The sequence below is a fragment of the Pseudorca crassidens genome, chromosome 2, assembly GCF_039906515.1.
Source record: "Pseudorca crassidens isolate mPseCra1 chromosome 2, mPseCra1.hap1, whole genome shotgun sequence".
In the NCBI taxonomy this organism is placed as follows: Eukaryota; Metazoa; Chordata; class Mammalia; order Artiodactyla; family Delphinidae; genus Pseudorca; species Pseudorca crassidens.
The window spans coordinates 126,845,702-126,869,026 of NC_090297.1; the positions used below are offsets into that span (position 1 = coordinate 126,845,702).

At 40.4% G+C, this 23,325-nt stretch overlaps 1 protein-coding gene across 1 annotated transcript; it reads left to right on the plus strand.

Moving 5' to 3' along the window:
- The first annotated feature begins 2,465 nt into the window (after positions 1–2,465).
- LOC137211738 (dimethylaniline monooxygenase [N-oxide-forming] 2-like) lies at positions 2,466–22,223 on the plus strand. Its single transcript, XM_067714325.1, is given in 6 exon segments — positions 2,466–2,648; positions 4,649–4,811; positions 13,730–13,872; positions 17,924–18,123; positions 19,680–20,035; positions 22,147–22,223. Coding segments are annotated over 6 exon segments (1,065 nt in total). The 5' UTR covers positions 2,466–2,522.
- The last annotated feature ends 1,102 nt before the right edge of the window (positions 22,224–23,325 follow it).

Here is a 23,325-nt window from a genome sequence, read left to right on the forward strand (position 1 = left end):
CTCGAAATCCCCTTAAGATTGACCTGACAGAGGAGCCAACTACATTTTAAAGCCAATTTAAAGCACTTGAAAAAACTAACATGTTGGCTCTAGTGTAACAGTCGATCTTAGTTTAGCTGTTTTAAAACTATGACGGGTAAGAGTAAGACTAACTCTAGTGACCGGTAATAATGGCAACAGAGGCAAACATGGATGGCGCAGTTATTTAGAGTCAGGCATTGTGCTAAGCGCTTTAATCTCATCAAAGCCTCATAATGACTGTTTAATGTTGGAACAACTGAAGAACCCCATTTTACAGGAGAAAATGAGGATTCTGCCTTACATAACTTGCATAGGTGCAAGTACTACACCATTTTATATAATGGACTTGAGCATCCATGGATGTGGGTATCCACAAGGGGTCCTGGAACTAATCCCCTGTGAATATTAAGGGACAACTGTATTATGCAATTTGAAGCTAGTGTTTGAAAATAAAAATACCATGATTTATTCATCCAGAGTTCAGATCACTGTATCCTTGTATATGAGACAGAAAGCACTTCAGATTCGAATACAAACTCCCTTTGCCTTCGAATATGTACATACAGTTAATAATAACACCACACCAAATTAATCACCCAGAAAGCTGGCGTACCCTAATCTAATTTTTACCGAGCCACTTAAAACTGTAACAAAGTTATCATCTAAGCCTTGATTCTGGACTAGGAAGGTTAAACACCTTGCTCATGGAAAAAAGGCATCTGACTCCTGGCCTACGGTAGACACGAGGGAATGAATGGATGAATGAATGAGGAAGAAAGAGAGAGTGTGAAATGTATGAGGAAGGATCTTTACAAACTTGGACTTTTTATTGCTCTTAAATGGCATGATCTGAGAGTAAGCATCATCTTAGCTGTGGTAACTCATGTTAGTACGGATAATCTCTGAAATTTGGACACAGTGAAGCCCAATACATATAAAGAGCTTTGCTGATAACAGAGGCAAGATTCCACAGTTTAATCTTTTTTAACTCTTTGAAACTGAGTACAGCCTCTGGTAAAGGAAATATCAGAAAACTCAGATGTGATAGTGAGTGTGCTTGTATCACTTCCTTTGGTGTCAGAGCAGCTGCCCGTTTGCCTTTCTTCTACTGTGGTGAACTGTGAGGTGTAACTGACAGCTCTGCTGAAGCCTACCGCTTCCTCAGTAACAATAAACAATACTCTTGAGCGCCTAGCACCTCCCTAGTTTACAGATGAGAGGACTGAAGCTCAGGGGTACTGATGGGTCCAGGCTCACACAGTCTGAAAGAGATGAACTCAAACCTGTGTCTAACTTCAAAGACCAGGCTCCTTCTGCTAGTCCAGGCTGCCTCGTTCAAGTGTTGCAAAAATGTAAGGAGTCTTGATCTAAAGATTTGGCAGGAAAGTAATGATTTTCTGTGAATAATGATGAGAAAGCAACATATACAACTGATTTATTGCAGTGGTGGGATTAGAGTTGAATATTTACTTTCCTTTACTTACTATTCTGTGAAAGAGACCATAATGCCATTTATATAAGATTAAGGAACTTATTTCAATTAATTTATGAGTTCCTACAGCCTTTCCATTTCTTTATATCCTACCCCAGTACTGAGTCATAACAGCAACTACTGTGTGCCTGGCTTATGCCTAGTCTCTGCCTATGCAGAAGCATCTATTGAGGAGTTCTTGGGCGACATTATGTAGATTTCTTATAAAACTTTCTTTGATAACATGCTGATTTCACAGACACTGAATCACCATACTTGGCTCTTATATGATTTAACATTAAATCATTACGCAGAGCACTTTTGCAGAGGGAATTATAAACTCAACCACGGCATGTGCTGCCTCCTGATTTACCAAAGCATACTCGATAACATTTAGAATCAAGTTTAAGATTTGATTGGCATTAATACTACTTACCTGTGTCACTTGAGGAAGGCTGATTCACATAAAGCATAAAATAAAGGCGGGGGAGGATTCAAATTAAGATGCAAAAACTTCCTGCCCCCAAAAGTACTCATTTTAATTGAAATTCTCCATTGTAGTCTCTGATCGGTGTCCCAGGGTGTATTGGTTCCTAACGAGGTGGAAGATGGGTACGGCCTCCCCAGGGGGAATTTCAGAAGAGGGCTGGTTGTCACAATGATTGACATTAAACAGGCAGAGATCTGGGATGCTACATATCCTGCAATGTGTCAGAAGAAGGACTGCCCCCACTCCCGATCCCACCAATGGCAATAGCCCCTCCAGTGAGCAACACTGGAAGGCCCCAGCCAGGTCATATCACATAAGATGATGAAGCACATATGCTGCACCTCATCAGGCAGACATTTCAGTCACACTACAGCAGTGAAAGAGGTTCATGTCACGCAGGGGTTAGATTTGGAAGAAGAGTAGGAAACCAAGGGATTTTTTTTTTAATACAAGATTATCGCTCTTTTATTTCAATAGGAAAATATTGAAGATGGCCTAGCGAGTATCTATCAATCTGCCATCACCAACACCAGCAAAGAAATGTCCTGTTTCAGTGACCTTCCAATGCCTGAAGATTTTCCAAACTTCCTGCACAATTCTAAGCTCCTGGAATACTTCAGGATTTTTGTCAAAAAGTTTGATCTACTAAAATATATTCAGTTCCAGGTATTGTATTTTGGGGAAAGAATGGTTTTCTCTACATTAGCTCACATTTAAATAGAGAAGTTACTCTGATAATGAAAGAAATTGGGAATAAAACAAAACATTCTAATTCAATTATTTTCTGAAAAACAGCACAGTAGAAAACCCAAAAAGTAGTGTCATTACCCCTGATATTATCGATTATATACATTAACAGAAGAAAAAAATCTGTTAAAATTAATGACTTGAATGATTATATTGATGGTAAAACTGCATTTAATACCTATAACCACTGAGGACTCCTAGCCTCATCTCCTTTGAAAGGATATATGAAAAAAAATACCACATTGTTATTTCATTTTCTTACCGTCTCCATAAAAATGAAATTTCTTAGAAAAATGTACTAAATAAACTCACAGCTCTCCATTCATCTCAGAAGCCTGTAGAAACCATTTTGGCTAATTTTTTGATGCATTCTTTAGCAACAAAAGAATAACCAGACCATTTTGAAATACAATTATAACTACCTTTCCTGTGTTTCCTTGAAAACAAATAATCAATGAGATAAAAAAACAATATTCTCATTAAACATCCTGAATTTTTATCAGTAACCTACACTCTGAAAACTAGTAACTGTGCCTAGGAAATAAAATTTAAATTATAGCCTTGAATAAATAACTGTTAGTGGAACTTATTTTTTTTTAACACAGCTCATTTTCTCAGTAACTTTAGTTTTGTTCCCGATTTGTAGCACATTAATTTGTAATCGTTGATTTGATAGACATCAATATATGTAAATACCATTAAAATATCACATTCTATCTAATGTAGTTTTTCCCCAGCTTCCGTTTCTCTTGTTTATGATTTTACTGAGGTTGTTTTCTGGAGGTTGGAAAGGGCTTAGGAAAACTCACTTCTGTTTATTGGCCTCTGAGTTAGTACAGCCACAAGATGATGGAACTAACTCAAACTATAAAAGGAGGTGTCCTCACTGAGTTCTGTATTAATATGGTGACCTCCCAGGAGGGGAAAACCACCAGGTTGCCTGAGGAGGGGTGAACTGGCTCAGGTCAGTCACATTTCTAGTAACTTCCTCAGTGATACTGAAGGTTGGTCCTCAAACCACATTTTAAATAGCAAGAATCCACAGTACTTTAGAGAATATACTACCCGGAACTTCAAATCTGAATCTTTCAACTGAAAATGCCCAGACATTTTATAGCCTTTTCATAAGTTTTATACTAATAGTCCATATACATTTTTTAATTGGAACAGCTTCAAACATTGCCAACCCAGCATTTTGAAAAATATATGAAAATTTGAAATGCATGTATAAGGGACTCAAACACTTGCCAACAAGAGGAGAAGCATGCCATTCCTCTAGAAGTGAGAAAAGCTTTGTTTCCTTTGACACAGCTTCTTAAATACACTTTTAGAAATTCATAAACCTCTAGAGAGCAAAATGGCATTCTAAAAAATCATGAACTGATAAATTATTTCATCCAAATGAGATCATGAAGTGTATTGCTAGCATGATGTTTTAAAAATAATAAATATGAACTTACCATTCATGGAGTGATGTCACTGTGCCAGGCGCTATGCAAACTGCTTCACATGGAATATCTTCTCTAATAGAGAGTCTACACGGAGGTCAACACTTTTAAAGCTTCTTGATAAATACTGATTGTGTAATCACCTGAATGATGAACATGTATTTTGTATCTTGCCCAGACACTGTCTTGCTTTTTCTGGGTCTCTCTCAAGTCCTTATTCAGTCCTTAACACTGGTGACCACTGCTGAGTCAGGCTCCTCGCACAAAGCACATCCTTGGTTGCACCTGCCAAGGAAGAAGCAGCAGGGAGCACTTAGCAGTCTTTGCCTTAAGTGGCTTGAAATGGATTCAGACGGGACCTAAATGGAATCAGACATTGCACTCTACCCATCTCCACTCCCAGGGCACTGGACAAGGCCCCTGTTATGCCAGAGTAATTCTCAATGATTCCTTCTCTGTGTTCCGTTCAAGACAACCATCCTCAGTGTGAAAAAACGCCCGGATTTCTCAACCACTGGCCAATGGGTGGTTGTTACCGAGAGCAACGGCAAGGAGCAGAGTGCCGTCTTTGACGCAGTCATGGTCTGCAGTGGTCATCACATACTCCCTCACCTCCCACTGGAGTCATTTCCAGGTGAGGCCTGTGGGGATCCCCAGCTTTTGGGAGTAGGTGTCCAGGTACTTTATATTCAGGTTGGATTGTCAGGCAAAATTACCTAGCTACTGCAACAAGGCATAATATTAAGATCAGGATAGAGCTAGAAAGATGAGAGACTCCAAACACCATCTCTGATTCTGTTGAGCTCTTTGAGTCTTCATTATCAGCCAGCCTCCCTCAAAGTCACTAACTATTACTCAGTATTTCAGAGAATTCTCACCCAAATTGGTTCTCTGTTGGAGAGGTCCTTTCAGCCATGTGCTTACCTTGTCCTTTTTCTATCCTGCCAAACACCTGCGACTTTGCTACATCTTTGGAGACTTCCGCAGAGCCACGCCCACAGCCAGGGTTACTGGGGAGAGTTTCTGGAAATAAGTGCTGCTACAGGACAGTGATGTTTCAGGGAGCACAGGGGAAGATGGTACCTCCCAGGCCCTTCCCTCAGAGAGCGTATCTCCTTCCCAGGGCCTTCACGAAAACATCTGATACGATGGTTCAGTCCAAACCCCACATTATTCAAACCACCTGAGGAGCTTTTAAAGTTCTAATGACCTTCAAAGATTCAATTGGTCTAGGGTAGGCCTCAGTTAATTAAGGGCTACTCAGGTGATTTCAATATTCAGCTGGGATTGAGGCTTACTGACCTAAGGCAGTGGCGATCTCAATCAGAATCACCTGGAGGGCTTTTAAAACCACAACTTGCTAGTCTCCACCCCTAGCATTTCCAACTCTTTAGGTCTAGTATGAGGCTGAGAATTTGCCTCTCTAACAAGTTCCCAGGTGATGCTGAAACTGCTGGCCAAGGGACCACACTTTGAGAACTAATGATCTAAAGGCTCTTTCAAGCAACCCACCATCAAACACAAATACTTTAACAAAGTCATGTTTCCTGGGAAAAGACAAAGAGATGCTTATCTTCAAAAAGGCTTGTCCAGTAAGTTGCTGATTGACGGCAAAGTGGAAACTATCCTTCACCTTATAATGTGCCTTGTTTTTAGCTTATTTTGGCTTTTGTTTGCTTTTGCAAAATAAGAATGATGAATGTTATTCTAATTATTACACAACTGCGATAATATTACTTCATAATATGCTTAAGAAACATTTAAAAGAATATATGCTAGGGCTTCCCTGGTGGCGCAGTGGTTGAGAGTCCGCCTGCCGATGCACGGGACACAGGTTCGTGCCCCGGTCCGGTAAGATCCTACATGCCGCAGAGCAGCTGGGCCCATGAGCCATGGCCGCTGAGCCTGCGCATCCGGAGCCTGTGCTCCGCAACGGGAGAGGCCACAACAGTGAGAGGCCCGCATACGGCAAAAAAAAAAAAAAGAATATATGCTATGTGATAATAAAATATCATTGTACAGTCCAAAATAGGATAATGGGTAGCTGGAAACCAACACCTGACTCTGCTCTATTCATCAAAACCAATTGTTTTGGGACGAAGGGAAGATGGTGGAGGAGTAAGCCGCGAGGATCACCTTCCTCCCCACAGATACACCAGAAATGCATCTACACGTGGAACAACTCCTACAGAACACCTATTGAACGCTGGCAGAAGACCTCAGACCTCCCAAAAAGGCAAGAAACTCCCCACGTACCTGGGTAGGACAAAAGAAAAAAGAATAAACAGAGACAAAAGAATAGGGACGGGACCTGCACGTCTGGGAGGGAGCTGTGGAGGAGGAACGGTTTCCACACACTAGGAAGCCCTTTCACGGTTGGAGACTGCGGGTGGCGGAGGGGGGAAGCTTCGGAGCCGCGGAGGAGAGCACAGCAACAGGGGTGCGGAGGGCAAAGCGGAGAGATTCCCGCACAGAGGATCGGTGCCGAGCGGCACTCACCAGACCGAGAGGCTTGTCTGCTCACTCACCGGGGCGGGCGGGGCCTGGAGTTGAGGCTCGGGCTTCAGTCGGAGCGCCGGGAGAGGACTGGGGTTGGCGGCGTGAACACAGCCTGCAGAGGGCTAGTGCGCCACGGATAGCCGGGAGGGAGTCCGGGGAAAAGTCTGGAGCTGCCGAAGAGGCAAGAGACTTTTTCTTCCCTCTTTGTTTCCTGGTGTGCGAGGAGAGGGGATTAAGAGCGCTGCTTAAAGGAGCTCCAGAGACGGGCGTGAGCCGCGGCTAAAACCGCGGACTCCACAGACGGGCATGAGACGCTAAGGCTGCTGCTGCCGCCACCAAGAAGCCTGTGTGCCAGCACAGGTCACTATCCACAGACCCCTTCCGGGGAGCCTGTGCAACCCGCCACTGCCCGGGTACCGGGATCTAGGGACAACTTCCCCGGAAGAACGCACAACGCACCTCAGGCTGCTGCAACGTCACGCCGGCCTCAGCCGCCGCAGGTCCGCCCCGCACTCCGTGCCCCGCCCTCCCCCCCCCCCAAACCCACCCCCGGCCTGAATGAGCCAAAGCGAAGAACAGACGCCCTCTGGCGACTTACACGCAGAGGCGGGGCCAAATCCAAAGCTGAACCCCGGCAGCTGTGCGAACAACAGAAAGGGAAATCTCTCCCAGCAGCCTCAAAAGCAGCGGATTAAAGCTCCACAATCAACTTGATATACCCTGCATCTGTGGAATACATGAATCGACAACGAGTCATCCCAAATTGAGGAGGTGGGCTTCGAGAGAAAGATCTATGATTTTTTCCCCTTTTCCTCTTTTTGTGAGTGTGTATGTGTATGCTTCTGTGTGAGATTTTGTCTGTATAGCTTTGCTTCCGCCATTGGTCTAGGGATCTATCCGTTTTTTCTTTTTATTTTTTTTCGTAATAATAATTTTTTATTTTAATAACTTTATTATATTTTAACTTATTTTATTTTACTTTATCTTCTTTCTTTTCTTCCTTCCTTCCCTCCTTCTTTCCTTCCTTCCTCCCTCCCTCCTTTCTTTCCTTACTTCTTCCTTTCTTTCTTTCTTTTTCTTTCTTTCTTTCTACTTCTAATAATTCTTTCTTTCTACTTTTTCTGCCTTTTATTCTGAGCCATGTGGATGAAAGGCTCTTGGTGCTGCAGCCAGGAGTCAGTGCTGTGCCTCTGAGGTGGGAGAGCCAACTTCAGGACACTGGTCCACAAGAGACCTCCAAGCTCCACATAATATCAAATGGCGAAAATCTCCCAGAGATCTCCATCTCAACACCAGCACCCAGCTTCACTCAACGACCAGCAAGCTACAGTGCTGGACACCCTGTGTCAAACAACTAGCAAGACAGGAACGCAACCCCACCCATTAGCAGAGAGGCTGCCTAAAATCATGATAAGTCCACAGACACCCCAAAACACACCACCAGACGTGGACCTGCCCACCAGAAAGACAAGATCCAGCCTCATCCACCAGAACACAGGCACTAGTCCCCTCTACCAGGAAGCCTACACAACCCACTGAAACAACCTTAGCCACTGGGGACAGACACCAAAAACAAAGGTAACTACGAACCTGCAGCCTACAAAAAGGAGACCCCAAACACAGTAAGATAAGCAAAATGAGAAGACAGAAAAACACACAGCAGATGAAGGAGCAAGATAAAAACCCACCACACCTAACAAATGAAGAGGAAATAGGCAGTCTACCTGAAAAAGAATTCAGAATAATGATAGTAAAGATGATCCAAAATCTTGGAAATAGAATAGAGAAACTGCAAGGAACATTTAACAAGGACCTAGAAGAACTAAAGAGGAAACAAACAACAATGAACAACACAATAAATGAAATTAAAAATACTCTAAATGGGATCAATAGCAGAATAACTGAGGCAGAAGAATGGATAACTGACCTGTATTTAAAATAGTGGAAATAACTACTGCAGAGCAGAATAAAGAAAAAAGAATGAAAAGAACTGAGGACAGTCTCAGAGACCTCTGGGGCAACATTAAATGCACCAACATTCAAATTATAGGGGTTCCAGAAGAAGAAAAGAAAAAGAAAGGGATGGAGAAAATATTTGAAGAGATTATAGTTGAAAACTTCCCTAATATGGGAAAGGAAATAGTTAATCAAGTCCAGGAAGCACAGAGAGTCCCATACAGGATAAATCCAAGGAGAAATACGCCAAGACACATATTAATCAAACTATCAAAAATTAAATACAAAGAAAACATATTAAAAGCAGCAAGGGAAAAACAACAAATAACACACAAGGGAATCCCCATAAGGTTAACAGCTGATCTTTCAGCAGAAACCCTGCAAGCCAGAAGGGACTGGCAGGACATATTTAAAGTGATGAAGGAGAAAAACCTGCAACCAAGATTACTCTACCCAGCAAGGATCTCATTCAGATTTGATGGAGAAATTAACAGACAAGAAAAAGCTGAGAGAGTTCAGCACCACCAAATCAGCTTTACAACAAATGCTAAAGGAACTTCTCTAGGCAAGAAACACAAGAGAAGGAAAAGACCTACAATAACAAACACAAAACAATTGAGAAAATGGGAATAGGAACATACATGTCGATAATTACCTTAAATGTAAATGGACTAAATGCTCCCACCAAAAGACACAGATGGGCTGAATGGATACAAAAACAAGACCCATATATATGCTGTCTACAAGAGACCCACTTCAGACCTAGAGACACATACAGACTGAAAGTGAGGGGATGGAAAAAGATATTCCATGTAAATGGAAATCAAAAGAAAGCTGAAGTAGCAATTCTCATATCAGACAAAATAAACTTTAAAATAAAGACTATTAGAAGAGACAAAGAAGGACACTACATAATGATCAAGGGATCAATCCAAGAAGAAGACATAACAATTGTAAATATTTATGCACCCAACATAGGAGCACCTCAATACATAAAGCAAATATTAACAGCCATAAAAGGGGAAATTGACAGTAACACATTCATAGTAGGGGACTTTAACACCCCACGTTCACCAATGGACAGATCATCCAAAATGAAAATAAATAAGGAAACACAAGCTTTAAATGATACATTAAACAAGATGGACTTAATTGATATTTATAGGACATTCCATCCAAAAACAACAGAATACACATTTTTCTCAAGTGCTCATGGAACATTCTCCAGGATAGATCATATCTTGGGTCACAAATCAAGCCTTGGTAAATTTAAGAAAATTGAAATTATATCAAGTATCTTTTCCGACCACAATGCTATGAGACTAGATATCAATTACAGGACAATATCTGTAAAAAATACAAACACATGGAGGCTAAACAATACACTACTTACTAACGAAGTGATCACTGAAGAAATCAAAGAGGAAATCAAAAAATACCTAGAAACAAATGACAATGAAAACACGACGACCTAAAACCTATGGGATGCAGCAAAAGCAGTTAAGAGGGAAGTTTATAGCAATACAATCCTACCTTAAGAAACAGGAAACATCTCGAATAAACAACCTAAACTTCCACCTCAAGCAATTAGAGAAAGAAGAACAAAAAAAACCCAAAGTTAGCAGAAGGAAAGAAATCATAAAAATCAGATCACAAATAAATGAAAAAGAAATGAAGAAAACAATAGCAAAGATCAATAAAACTAAAAGCTCGTTCTTTGAGAAGATAAAAAAATTGATAAACCATTAGCCAGACTCATCAAGAAAAAAAGGGAGAAGACTTAAATCAATAGAATTAGAAATGAAAAAGGGGAGGTAACAACTGACACTGCAGAAATACAAAAGATTATGAGAGATTACTACAAGCAACTCTATGCCAATAAAATGGACAACCTGGAAGAAATGGACAAATTCTTAGAAATGCACAACTTGCCAAGACTGAATCAGGAAGAAATAGGAAATATGAACAGACCAATCAGAAGCACTGAAATTGAAACTGTGATTAAAAATCTTCCAACAAACAAAAGCCCAGGACCAGATGGCTTCACAGGCGAATTCTATCAAACATTTAGAGAAGAGCTAACACCTATCCTTCTCAAACTCTTCCAAAATATAGCAGAGGGAGGAACACTCCCAAATTCCTTCCACGAGGCCACCATCACCTTGATACCAAAACCAGACAAGGATGTCACAAAGAAAGAAAACTACAGGCCAATATCACTGATGAACATAGATGTAAAAATCCTCCACAAAATACTAGCAAACAGAATCCAACAGCACATTAAAAGGATCATACTCCACGATCAAGTGGGGTTTATTCCAAGAATGCAAGGATTCTTCAATATATGCAAATCTATCAATGTGATAAACCATATTAACAAATTGAAGGAGAAAAACCATATGATCATCTCAATAGATGCAGAGAAAGCTTTTGACAAAATTCAACACCCATTTATGATAAAAACCCTGCAGAAAGTAGGTATAGGGGGAACTTTCCTCAACATTATAAAGGCCATATATGACAAGCCCACAGCAAACATCATCCTCAATGGTGGAAAACTGAAAGCATTTCCACTAAGATCAGGAACAAGACAAGGTTGCCCACTCTCACCACTCTTATTCAACATAGTTTTGGAAGTTTGAGCCACAGCAATCAGAGAAGAAAAGGAAATAAAAGGAATGCAAATCGGAAAAGAAGAAGTAAAGCTGTCACTGTTTGCAGATGACATGACACTCTACATAGAGAATCCTAAAGATGCTACCAGAAAACTACTAGAGCTAATCAATGAATTTGGTAAAGTAGCAGGATACAAAATTAATGCACAGAAATCTCTGGCATTCCTATATACTAATGATGAAAAATATGAAAGTGAAATCAAGAAAATACTCCCATTTACCACTGCAACAAAAAGAATAAAATATCTAGGAATAAACCTACCTAAGGAGACAAAAGAACTGTATGCAGAAAATTATAAGACACTGATGAAAGAAATTAAAGATGATACAAATAGATGGAGAGGTATACCATGTTCTTGGATTGGAAGATTCAACATTGTGAAAATGACTCTACTACCCAAAGCAATCTACAGATTCAATGCAATCCCTATCAAACTACCACTGGCATTTTTCACAGAACTAGAACAAAAAATTTCGCAATTTGTATGGAAACACAAAAGACCCCGAATAGCCAAAGCAATCTTGAGAATGAAAAATGGAGCTGGAGGAATCAGGCTCCCTGACTTCAGACTATACTACAAAGCTACAGTAGTCAAGGCAGTATGGTACTGGCACAAAAACAGAAAGATAGATCAATGGAACAGGATAGAAAGCCCAGAGATAAACCCACGCACATACGGTCACCTTATCTTTGATAAAGGAGGCAGGAATATACAGTGGAGAAAGAACAGCCTCTTCAATAAGTGGTGCTGGGAAAACTGGACAGGTACATGTAAAAGTATGAGATTAGATCACTCCCTAACACCATACACAAAAATAAGCTCAAAATGGATTAAAGACCTAAATGTAAGGCCAGAAACTACCAAACTCTTAGAGGAAAACATAGGCAGAACACTCCGTGACATAAATCACAGCAAGATCCTTTTTGACCCACCTCCTAGAGAAATGGAAATAAAAACAAAAATAAACAAATGGGACCTAATGAAACTTCAAAGCTTTTGCACAGCAAAGGAAACCATAAACAAGACCAAAAGAGAACCCCAGTATGGGAGAAAATATTTGCAAATGAAGCAACTGACAAAGGATTAATCTCCAAAATTTATAAGCAGCTCATGCAGCTCAATAACAAAAAAAGAAACAACCCAATCCAAAAATGGGCAGAAGACCTAAATAGACATTTCTCCGAAGAAGATATACACACTGCCAACAAACACATGAAAGAATGCTCAACTTCATTAATCATTAGAGAAATGCAAATCAAAACTACAACGAGATATCATCTCACAGCAGTCAGAATGGCCATCTTCAAAAAATCTAGAAACAATAATTGCTGTAGAGGGTGTGGAAAAAAGGGAACACTCTTGCACTGCTGGTGGGAATGTAAATTGGTACAGCCACTATGGAGAAGAGTATGGAGGTTCCTTAAAAAACTACAAATAGAACTACCATATGACCCAGCAATCCCACTACTGGGCATATACCCTGAGAAAACCATAATTCAAAAACAGTCATGTACCAAAATGTTCATTGCAGCTCTATTTACAATAGCCTGGAGATGGAAACAACCTAAGTGTCCATCATCGGATGAATGGATAAAGAAGATGTGGCACATATATACAATGGAATATTACTCAGCCATAAAAAGAAACGAAATTGAGCTATTTGTAATGAGGTGGATACACCTAGAGTCTGTCATACAGAATGAAGTAAGTCAGAAAGAGTAAGACAAATACTGTATGCTAACACGTATATATGGAATTTAAGGGAAAAAAAAGTCATGAGGAACCTAGGGGTAAGACAGAAATAAAGACACAGACCTACTAGAGAATGGACTTGAGGCTATGGGGAGGTGGAAGGGTAAGCTGTGACAAAGTGAGAGAGAGGCATGGACATATATACACTATCAAATGTACGGTAGATAGCAAGTGGGAAGCAGGCGCATAGCACAGGGAGATCAGCTCGGTGCTTTGTGACCGCCTGGAGGGGTGGGATAGGGAGGGTGGGAGGGAGGGAGATGCAAGAGGGAAGAGATATGGGAACATATGTATATGTATAACTGATTCACTTTGTTATAAAGCAGAAACTAACACACCATTGTAAAGTTATTATACTCTAATAAAGATAAAAAACAAACTATAAAGATGTCTTTGCTGCTAAAATAAAAAAAAGATTGTTTGTTCTCTAATAAATATCTAAGCTGCAGCCTCTGAAATCAACTCTTTTGGTCCTGTACCATATGCTTAACCTAACATTTCTTATGTGGTTCATACTTTGAGTTTGCCAGTTGGCCTTGATAATGTAACATACCTAAGAGGGGAAGAGACAAAACAAATGATTTCCCCAGAAAGGAAAAGCTGATGGTGCAGTTTTATTGAACTTAACTTGACATAGTTCATGGATTTCTCTTTTCTTCCCCCTCAAGGTACTCAGAAGTTCAAAGGCCAGTATTTCCATAGCCACCAATACAAGCACCCAGAGGGATTTGAAAGAAAACGCATTTTGGTGATTGGAATAGGAAACTCAGCCTCAGATATTGCAGTTGAGTTGAGTAAGAAGGCTGCTCAGGTAAGATGTTCCCTGATTACCTTGTACGGTGGAGGAGAGGAAAATCCCAGCCATGTAACTAAGGCTCCATTACTCATTAATTGATTTGTTGTTTGGTTGCCCAGTGTGGTATTATAGAAAATCTGGAAACCAAGAAGCCAGAGTTTATCTCCCACCTTTGCCACTAATCAGCCTTGTAACCTAGAGGCAGTCATTTTACTTCTGTGGGCTATGGTTCCCTCACTTAAGTTTGCATCAGATGACTTTCAGCACAGGAGGCCTTGTTTCTACCCAGGGGGCTTTATGAGTTGACCTGTTCATCTTTGGAGGAGTGCCTTTTACAAATTTAGTGCATATTTGAATTCTATTTGAAATGTAAATAATCCTTAGCTTCCAAGAATCATTAAGGGAAAGATTAAACAGACAGACTCCCAACCATAATCACAGATATTTAGGTGCTCCCTGAGGCCTTCCAACCACTGTTATCTTTGCACCTGCTCAGGAATGACACAGCTTAGCTTCCAGAGTCAAACATTACAAGGTACAGATAATGCTGACAGAGGTGGTTGGGAATAGCAGAAAATAAAACCCTTTTACAAGGACAGAGCTAGGCAAAAATGGGAAAATAGCTAAGGTTCCTCTCCCCAAAGCATCCCCTCTCAACAGGGCCCTATCACTATGATGTAGCCCAGCATCTTCTGGCTATACAGGAGTTGCAGTAGCCATGTCTACAACCAGCAAAACTGTCCAGTCCTGAGACTCACACTGTCAGGGCTCAAGATGCCCAGTAGCAAATGTGATAAAAGAACATAGTGCCTCCCCAGCAGGTTGATGAAGGGGTTCCACTGGGACCTGTCAGAATTACCACCCTGGGGATGAGCAGGTCACTAACACCAGAAAGAGATTTACTAGACCCAGGAGGTCCTCACCTTTTTTGTGAAAAGAAACCACTTTTCACTTTTCAAAGCTTTTAAGACGTCAGTGTGAGGTGGCTGGACCTAGAGTTGTCATACAGAGTGAAGTAAGTCAGAAAGAGAAAAACAAATACCGTATGCTAACACATATATATGGAATCTAAAAAAAAAAAAAAAAAGTGGTTCTGAAGAACCTAGGGGCAGGAGACAGGAATAAAAGATGCAGACGTAGAGATGGACTTGAGGACACGGGGAGTGGGAAGGGTAAGCTGGGACAAAGTGAGAGAGTGGCATGGACATATATACACTACCAAATATAAAACAGATAGCTAGTGGGAAGCAGCCGCATAGCACAGGGAGATCAGCTCAGTGCTTTGTGACCACCTAGAGGGGTGGGTTAGGGAGGGTGAGAGGGAGACACGAGGGAGAAGATACAGGGATATATGTATATGTATAGCTGATTCACTTTGTTATACAGCAGAAACTAACGCAACATTGTAAAGCAATTATACTCCAATAAAGATGTTAAAAAAAAAAAAGACCTCAGTGTGAAGAACAAGTGAGGAGGCAGTAACTGTAAAGTCTTGGAGAAGAGCCAACTCAGGTAGGGAGGCAAAAGGTCCAGTCTCTTTCCTGTTGGGAATGCCTGCCAAGCTTGAGGAAGAGAGTATGATAAAAGGAGCTGACTTAGCTGTCAACCAAGGAAAGCTCCGTACTAGACCACTACATGTTACAGGTCAGTGATTTGGACTTAGAACAGATGATCCAAAGATATCAAATCTTAGATTGCAAGAGTCTATTTCCTTATATGGGCCTTGCCATGTAAAAGCCTGTCAGTCATGCCAGATTCAATATTAAGAAACCACCTTTGCTATATTTGTGTGCCTTTCACCTCATTCATCTTTAAATAGGATGTCTCTTCAATATTTATTGGATTAATAACATAACTGATAATTATGATAAAATGTCTTACACAGATTAATGCACTCTCAACCCTTCTGTGAGAAGAGATACATAGGAGCTATGTATGTAAGGGATAGAACCAGGTGCATCTGCAAAGCTTAAAATTATAGCCTAAACTCACCTTAGTCCTGAGTGTGCCCTGCTTCTGTTAAAGGAGGTTCACGTTCACAAGTATATGGCATGCTCTACCACAGTCCAAAAGCATCACTCAAAATACTATGGGATGGTGCTGTGCTGAGTCATCCACACACTTTCTCACCAAAAACCAGATCTCTGACCCTTGGCCTGCAGTATGCATCTCAGGGAAAGAAGCCTGATCCTAAATCCTGAGACATATCACACTGTTGCAGCTAGTACAGCTAGCCAGATTAGACTCCCCGCTGTAAAGATGGTGACAGCAGAAAGAGAATAAATAAAATAGGCAGAGCTTTCAATATGAAACATGGATTGATCCTAAGGAAGAACGGCAGACAATAAGTAATGGAAAGAGACATTCATGGAAATATTTGAAGTATATTATCTAATACCTAACCAAAGTAGTGCCAAGACAACAAAAGGGAAACAGCAGGAGAAAATCAGGATATAAGGGTATTACCACTCACAGACCAACAATTCAACACCATTATACCATTTTATGTAAGTGCTACTTCACAAGCTAAGGAGTTGAGGCCCCAGCAAAACTTGTCTCCAAATTCTGGCTCATTCCAGATATGTGGCACTATATGAAACTCCTCTCCTCCAGGCTAACTTTACAAAATAATAATACCTAGCAGTACTTATCACTTGCCAGGCAATATTTTCAGTACTTTACATATATTATCTCATTTAATCTGCACAATAATTCTATGAAGCAGGTACTATTTTAAAGAGAGACAGAAATGGAGGCACAGAGAGGTTGAAGTAACTCACCAAGGCAACACAGCTTGTAAGTAGTGGGGCTGAGAGTCAAACCCAGGCAGTCTGGATCCAGAGTCCTAGATCTAGAATCCATGATCTTAAACTCCTAAGTGAATCAGTTTCCTTGTAAGTGAATCTTATGTGTTTATCAAGGACAGCCTTGTATAGCAGAACTCATAGAGTTCTGGCATGTAAAAGTACTGGCATATAAAATTTTAAGACGCAAGTCAAATATGCATTTGGTCAATGGCGGAGTAACAGTAAACAAAGTAAAATATATATTTGAAAAGAGATATAAATGCACACCTTGAAAACTAGGGAAATATACAAGGTAAAGAATACATCTGACATATACACACTACTATATATAAAATAGGTAATCAACAAGGAACTACTGTATAGCACAGGAAACTAACTCCACTCAATACTCTGTAATAACCTATATGGAAAAAGAATCTGAAAAAGAATATATATATATATGTATAACTGATTACCTCCTATATTAACTTCCATGTAAAGTAATATCTATGAATAGTAAATGTTAGATTTTTAAACTCTGAATTTTTAAAATAAATTCAAAGTTAAAAATCTGGTAACTCAATCAAAATCTAGAAACTGATGGAAGGAATCATAACATATATGCTTTTAGAATTTATGCAGTAGCTAATAAAATAATGCTACATTTTTTAAAAAAAAGAGTACATATGAGAGGGGATTCAGAAGTGCACTTGAAGAGAATGGAAATCACAGTATAAGTTCAGAATTTTTAACTTTTAAAATATATAACAATGTTCTTTCAAGTATGGGAAGAAGCTGATTTCCCTTGTTATTCCCTCTCTGGGGATATACAGATCCATATATTTGTGCCTATCTAGACATTAGGCTGTAATCATACATTTCCTAGGATTATAATTGTATACCTTCCCTATAAAAACAACTTGTGGTGGATGGACAAGGTAAGAGGAGGGAAGGAGCATTGAACCACAACTTCAAACATGGCAAAAATTTGTGGGTTTTATGATTGGTTTAGCCCAAAGATTTTCTCATATTTCCATGAAGTTCTCAAGACTATGGTAGTCTTCCTCTATCAGCATAAGTACTACTGGTTCCCACTTGTATGATAAAGCTGCCCCAGAGCAGTGAAAACTGGAAGGTACTTCACTTTGAGGTCAATCATCTTTAAAACAAAGCATTTCAGCAAATTCTGGGGCCATACATGTGATGTATTACCTACACAGTGGGTTCCTCCCAAAAGAGATGATGCCCTAGTTTGAACTGCATCCTTTTTTGCTCACCAGGTGTTTGTCAGCACCAGACACGGTTCCTGGGTCATGGGCCGTATCTCTGAAGATGGCTATCCCTGGGACATGGTGTTCCACACCCATTTTAGCTCCATGCTCCGAAATGTCCTGCCACGAAGAGTTGTAAAATGGGTGATGGAACAACAGATGAATCGGTGATTCAACCATGAAAATTATGGCCTTATGCCTCAAAACAAGTAGAGTTACTTTGCTTTTTTATGGTATACTCATTGGTAATCAAGGATGTCAGAGGGGTTTCTTTTTGCAAAGAGCTAAATTGCTAACATGGAAGTTCAAACTACAACCTAAAAATATGGGTATCATGTAGCTCCTGGATTTTGAATTCCAAATTTGTTCTGTATGCCTTTTAAAAAGTAAATATTTAAGAAGATGAAGTATAAATATTATGAGCTGCTCCAGAAAGTAGAACTAGGATCATGGGAAGGACTTCCTAATACCCAGAGCTGTCCAACATTGGAAAAGGCTGTTTTAAGAGACTGTGACCTTCCCTTTCAGAGGGTGGGTGGGAAAACTGATCCAAATTCTACATCCGTTAATTCATATTTTGCTAACTCTGTACACCACAAGGGTTCTTCCTGTGGGTAGCTTTTGAGAACATACTCACTGCCTATTAATCTGTTATACATCACTGATCTTATAAACACAAGCAAAACATATGGATGTTTATTTTTCTTTATTTGATAACAGGCTCCTTCCCTTAAAAAAAAAAAAAAACAGAAGAGGTTTGCAATCTTTCAACAAATGCAACATGGCTGCTATCTTCTGAGATCTGATACATGTACCATGTATCCTTATTTTTTTAACAAAATGGTTCTCAAATCTACAAAAAAGGAAATTCCAGAAATACAGCCAGACTTTGCTCCACTATTCATGCTATCACATACATACAGAGACTCCACGTATATTTGGGATCAAGAAATATCCCCAAACTTGATTCTATGCATTAATTTTCACACTAATCTCTTAATAAGTTTCAAAACTAATGGGAATTTAACAAAGTTTTCCTTACTTACTTATGATCAGATAAAAATTAAATGGAACATCAAGATAATTAAAGGTAGATAACATAAAACAACAGAAATTATCAATGGGATAATAACAACTGGAATGCTCAGGAATTGACCACAGGCACTGGCATTTTGTCTAAGCCCTTAGGAATGCCTCCTTTTTTGAAATGTGTTTTGCCCACATCATCTACATGTTTTTCCTTATTTGTTGAGGGAAGAGATATGCGACATGAGAATAAAGTCAGAGAGTAAGGCTTGGGGTAGCCCAACTAGTCAAGTTAGAAAGTTTTATGGATATTTGAAAAACCTCTTTATTCCCAGAGCCAAGCCCATAAAATATCAAGAGAGTTCAAAACCCCTCATTAAATACTCTTTCTGGGGCTTCCCTGGTGGCACAGTGGTTAAGAATCCGCCTGCCAATGCAAGGGGCACGGGTTCGAGCCCTGGCCCGGGAAGATCCCACATGCCGCGGAGCAACTCAGCCCATGCGCCACAACTACTGAAGCCTGTGCGCCTAGAGCCCGTGCTCTGCAACAAGAGAAGCCACAACAATGAGAAGCCCGCACACTGCAACGAAGAGAAGCCCCGGCTCACCGCAACTAGAGAAGGCCCACGCACAGCAACGGAGACCCAACACAGCCAAAAATTAAAATTAAAATAAAATAAATAAAAAATTAAGAAAAAAGAAAAGAAATACTCTGAGTGTTTTCTTCTGCATGTTTCAGATACCTTATGAAATAGCCAATACTAAGTGATGATCTTCCAAGTCATATACTCTATGGAGCCATCAAGGTGAAATCAAGAGTGAAAGAGCTCACAGAAACTTCTGCCATCTTTGAGGATGGAACAGTGGAGGAGGACATTGACGTCATTGTCTTTGCAATAGGATATACTTTCTCTTTTCCCTTCCTTGAAGATCCACTTGTTAAAGTAGAGAATAATATGGTCTTGCTGTACAAATACATGTTCCCTCCTCACCTGGAAAAGTCAACCCTTGCATGCATTGGTCTTATCCAGCCTCTAGTTTCAATTTTCCCAACTGTTGAACTTCAAGCTCGTTGGGTAACAAGAGTTTTCAAAGGTAAGTGAGTGGGCAAGTGAATGGCTGAGTGTTTCACACCTGGTGGATTTTGCTAAATAACAAGTTTAGAAAAGGAGGTTGCCAACAAGAAGGTTGCCAACCTTGGCTGCTCTCACAAAACTGACATCCTAAAAAGTTAGAAAATTCACAAAATAACCAATACTGGGATACGATAATAATAAATATCTGCAATCATTCCTTTAAAATATTAGAAAATTCAGAGAATTTCAGTTGACATGATGTTAAGTAAATATTATTTTTTCTTGGACTAATGAGAGAACAGAAGGAAGGAAGACATCTATGACTCCTAGTTTTACCTATAATATGTTTATAAATTCCTCAGAATATGTGCAAATCAAGAGACCTAGGGCCTACTCCATACTTAACTCCAAATTAACTCTTAATACCGAAGCAGCTCAACCTCACAGATCCCTACAAAGCTATAAAATTATTAGAATATTTCTCTCTGACCATTGTGTAGCACTTTGTACTTCTCAGAAGGCTGTTACTATCTCCCTGATCCAGGGCTCAATTCAGCTCAACAAAATCTTATTGAATACTTAGCCCTGTGCTGGAACTTGGTAGGATACAGAGAAATTTAAATGGGTCATTTTAAGATAATAAGACATGTGCTTTGTCAGAGGACTGCATGGAGTGTCTGGAAAAAGAGAAAGGGTGCTTAGCGACAGCAGAGTTTGGATAAAGGAAGGGCATGTGGTCAAGGAAAACTCCCTAGATAACTGGGTTTCCCAGGTGCAGAAAAGGGAATCAGAGCACAGAGGTGTGATGCAGATGAGGAATTATTACAAGATACTTGACATTCCTAGAACATGAGGTGTGAGGCAGAGAGGGGTGAGAGATTATTCTTAGAGAGGAAGGGACCAAGACACAGGATCCTTTTAAGACATGCTAAGGAGCTTGAACATAAAATGTATATCAGCTCTTCCCAAATTTAGCTACACATAAAAACCATCTGAGGGACTCTTAGGGACCCTGATTACGTCTGGCCTGAGGACCTAGTGTCTCCATTTAAGAAAGCTCTTCTGCCGGAAGACCCAATGAAAGGTTAAGCAAGGACCAGACATTATCAGATTTTCACTTTTGATAGATTATTTCAACATTAGTGTGAAAGACAGATTTGAAAGGCGAAAGGAATAGAGTCTCAGAGACCAGTGAGAAGGCTACTGTAATCGTCTATACTAAAATGTGATACAACCTCAGCCAGGCAAAGAGACAAAGTGGAGAAGAGAGCTAGTTAAGAATCAAACCAGCGGGACGTAATGCTTGGCTCCATGTAGAAAAATTTGAGGAAAAGAGCAGAATCAAGGGTGACTTGATCCAGGCAGACCTCAGGTGGTGGAAACTGGGTGGGGAGCAGTGCTGGGGCTAGAGGGAGCGTGTGGAAGAGGATGCAAGTCTGAGCAGCAGGACTTCAGTGATGAGCTCAGTTTTGGACTCATTGAATCTGAGATGTCTGATGACTAGCCATATCCAGGGAAGCTCACCGTTCTTCAGCATGTCTGAAGTTCCAGGGACACCTGTGACAGGGGACGGAATCACAAGCACACAGTGATAACTGACATCAATCTTTCTCTCTCCCCACTGCCCTACCTCAATTTGTGCCACCCCCTCCCTCACCTGGTTTTCTTCAACAGCCTCTTAATTTGTCTTGCTGCCTTTAAACTGACCTGCCGGGAGCCCATTTCCCAAAATTCAGCACCTCAAAGAATCTTTCCAAAAGGCGAATCTCATCTTGTCCCCCACGGCTTCCCACCACTTTCAGAATGGAGCTCAAGCCATCTGGCACGGCTTCCCAACTTCTCAGGCTCACCTTCCCTCTCCACCTTCTTCTCTAACCCCCCACTCCCACCCCAGAGTCCACGCTGTAGCCTGGTGATCCCTGGGCAACATTACATAGAACTCAATGCGGGTGGCGCACCCTGGAGTTCAACAACACAGCAGCGCTGACCGGTATCTCATGGGTAAATGGCCAAAATTTAATTGTAGGAATCAACTGATTGTAGGAATCAGTTGATTGTAGGAATCAATCATCTAGATAAAGCAATGAAATTGAATCAAACCCACTACTCAACCAACCTTTTATTTTCTAGGCTTGTGTACTTTGCCCTCAGAGAGAACTATGATGGCAGACATTATCAAGAGGAATAAAAAAAGAATTGACTTGTAAGAATTTTTTTTAATTCTTTACATAGAACAGTGTTTCTCCAAGTATAGTGATCTAACTACTCACAAGAACCACCTAGCTGCTTCTAAAAAAGCAAATTCTACTACTTTAAGATCCAACTATTTAAAAATAGTAATTTCACCAAACAAGAACATTTATCCTTGACCTAAATTTATTTGTTTTATATATTGCCCATGTTAGATTTTGTATCCTCTCACACTCTGTGGTAAAGAGGAAGTGGGATGGGGGCAGTGGTGGTGACAGTAGCCTAAGTATCTCTGGAAAGTTAGCTGGAGGAACTCCCATCAAAGCAAATTAGAAAGGAGTTGGTGTGAAGTGAAGGTCAAGGATTTACATTTTGTGATGAAGTGGAATGGAGTTCAATAGAGATCAAGTACATTGGAAAGTAGACTTGGGGGCCTTATAGTGTAGAGGTTATCTCACATTCAAATTCTAATTCATCTACTATATGCCAGTCAGAGTGCAAGGTACTTTACTAATTCAACAAGCAAATACTGTGTCTCTTCTGGGCAAAACACTGAGCTATGCTTTCACCTGTGTTATCTTGTGAATCTTTGCAGCAATCCTGACTAGTTTTACTTGCCAGGAGACTTGGAGAGTTATTCAAAACTCATTTATTCATTCATTCATTACTTCATTCTTTCAATAGCTAATGAATACCTAATGTTCTTATATAACTTAGAACATTTTGTGAATCTGTCCTTTATTCTTTCTTCATTAAGGTTTGGAGAGAGCAACAACCAGATACTGCAGACCAGTTACATCAACTACTTGGCCGAGCTCGCCTTAGAGATAGGTGCAAAGCCAGACCTCCTCTCTCTCTTGCTAAAAGAGCCTAAACTGGCTATGAAACTTTATTTTGGGCCCTGCAACTCCTATCAGTATCGCCTGGTTGGACCTGGGCAATGGAATGGAACCAGGAGTGCCATCTTCACCCAGAAACAAAGGATATTGAAGCCTTTAAAGACACGGGCTCTAAAAACTTCATCTAATTTCCCAGTTTCCTTCCTGTTGAAAATCCTCGGGCTTCTTGCTGTTGTGGTGGCCTTTTTTTCCCCAACTTTAGAGTTGAGGAAAACAGAGT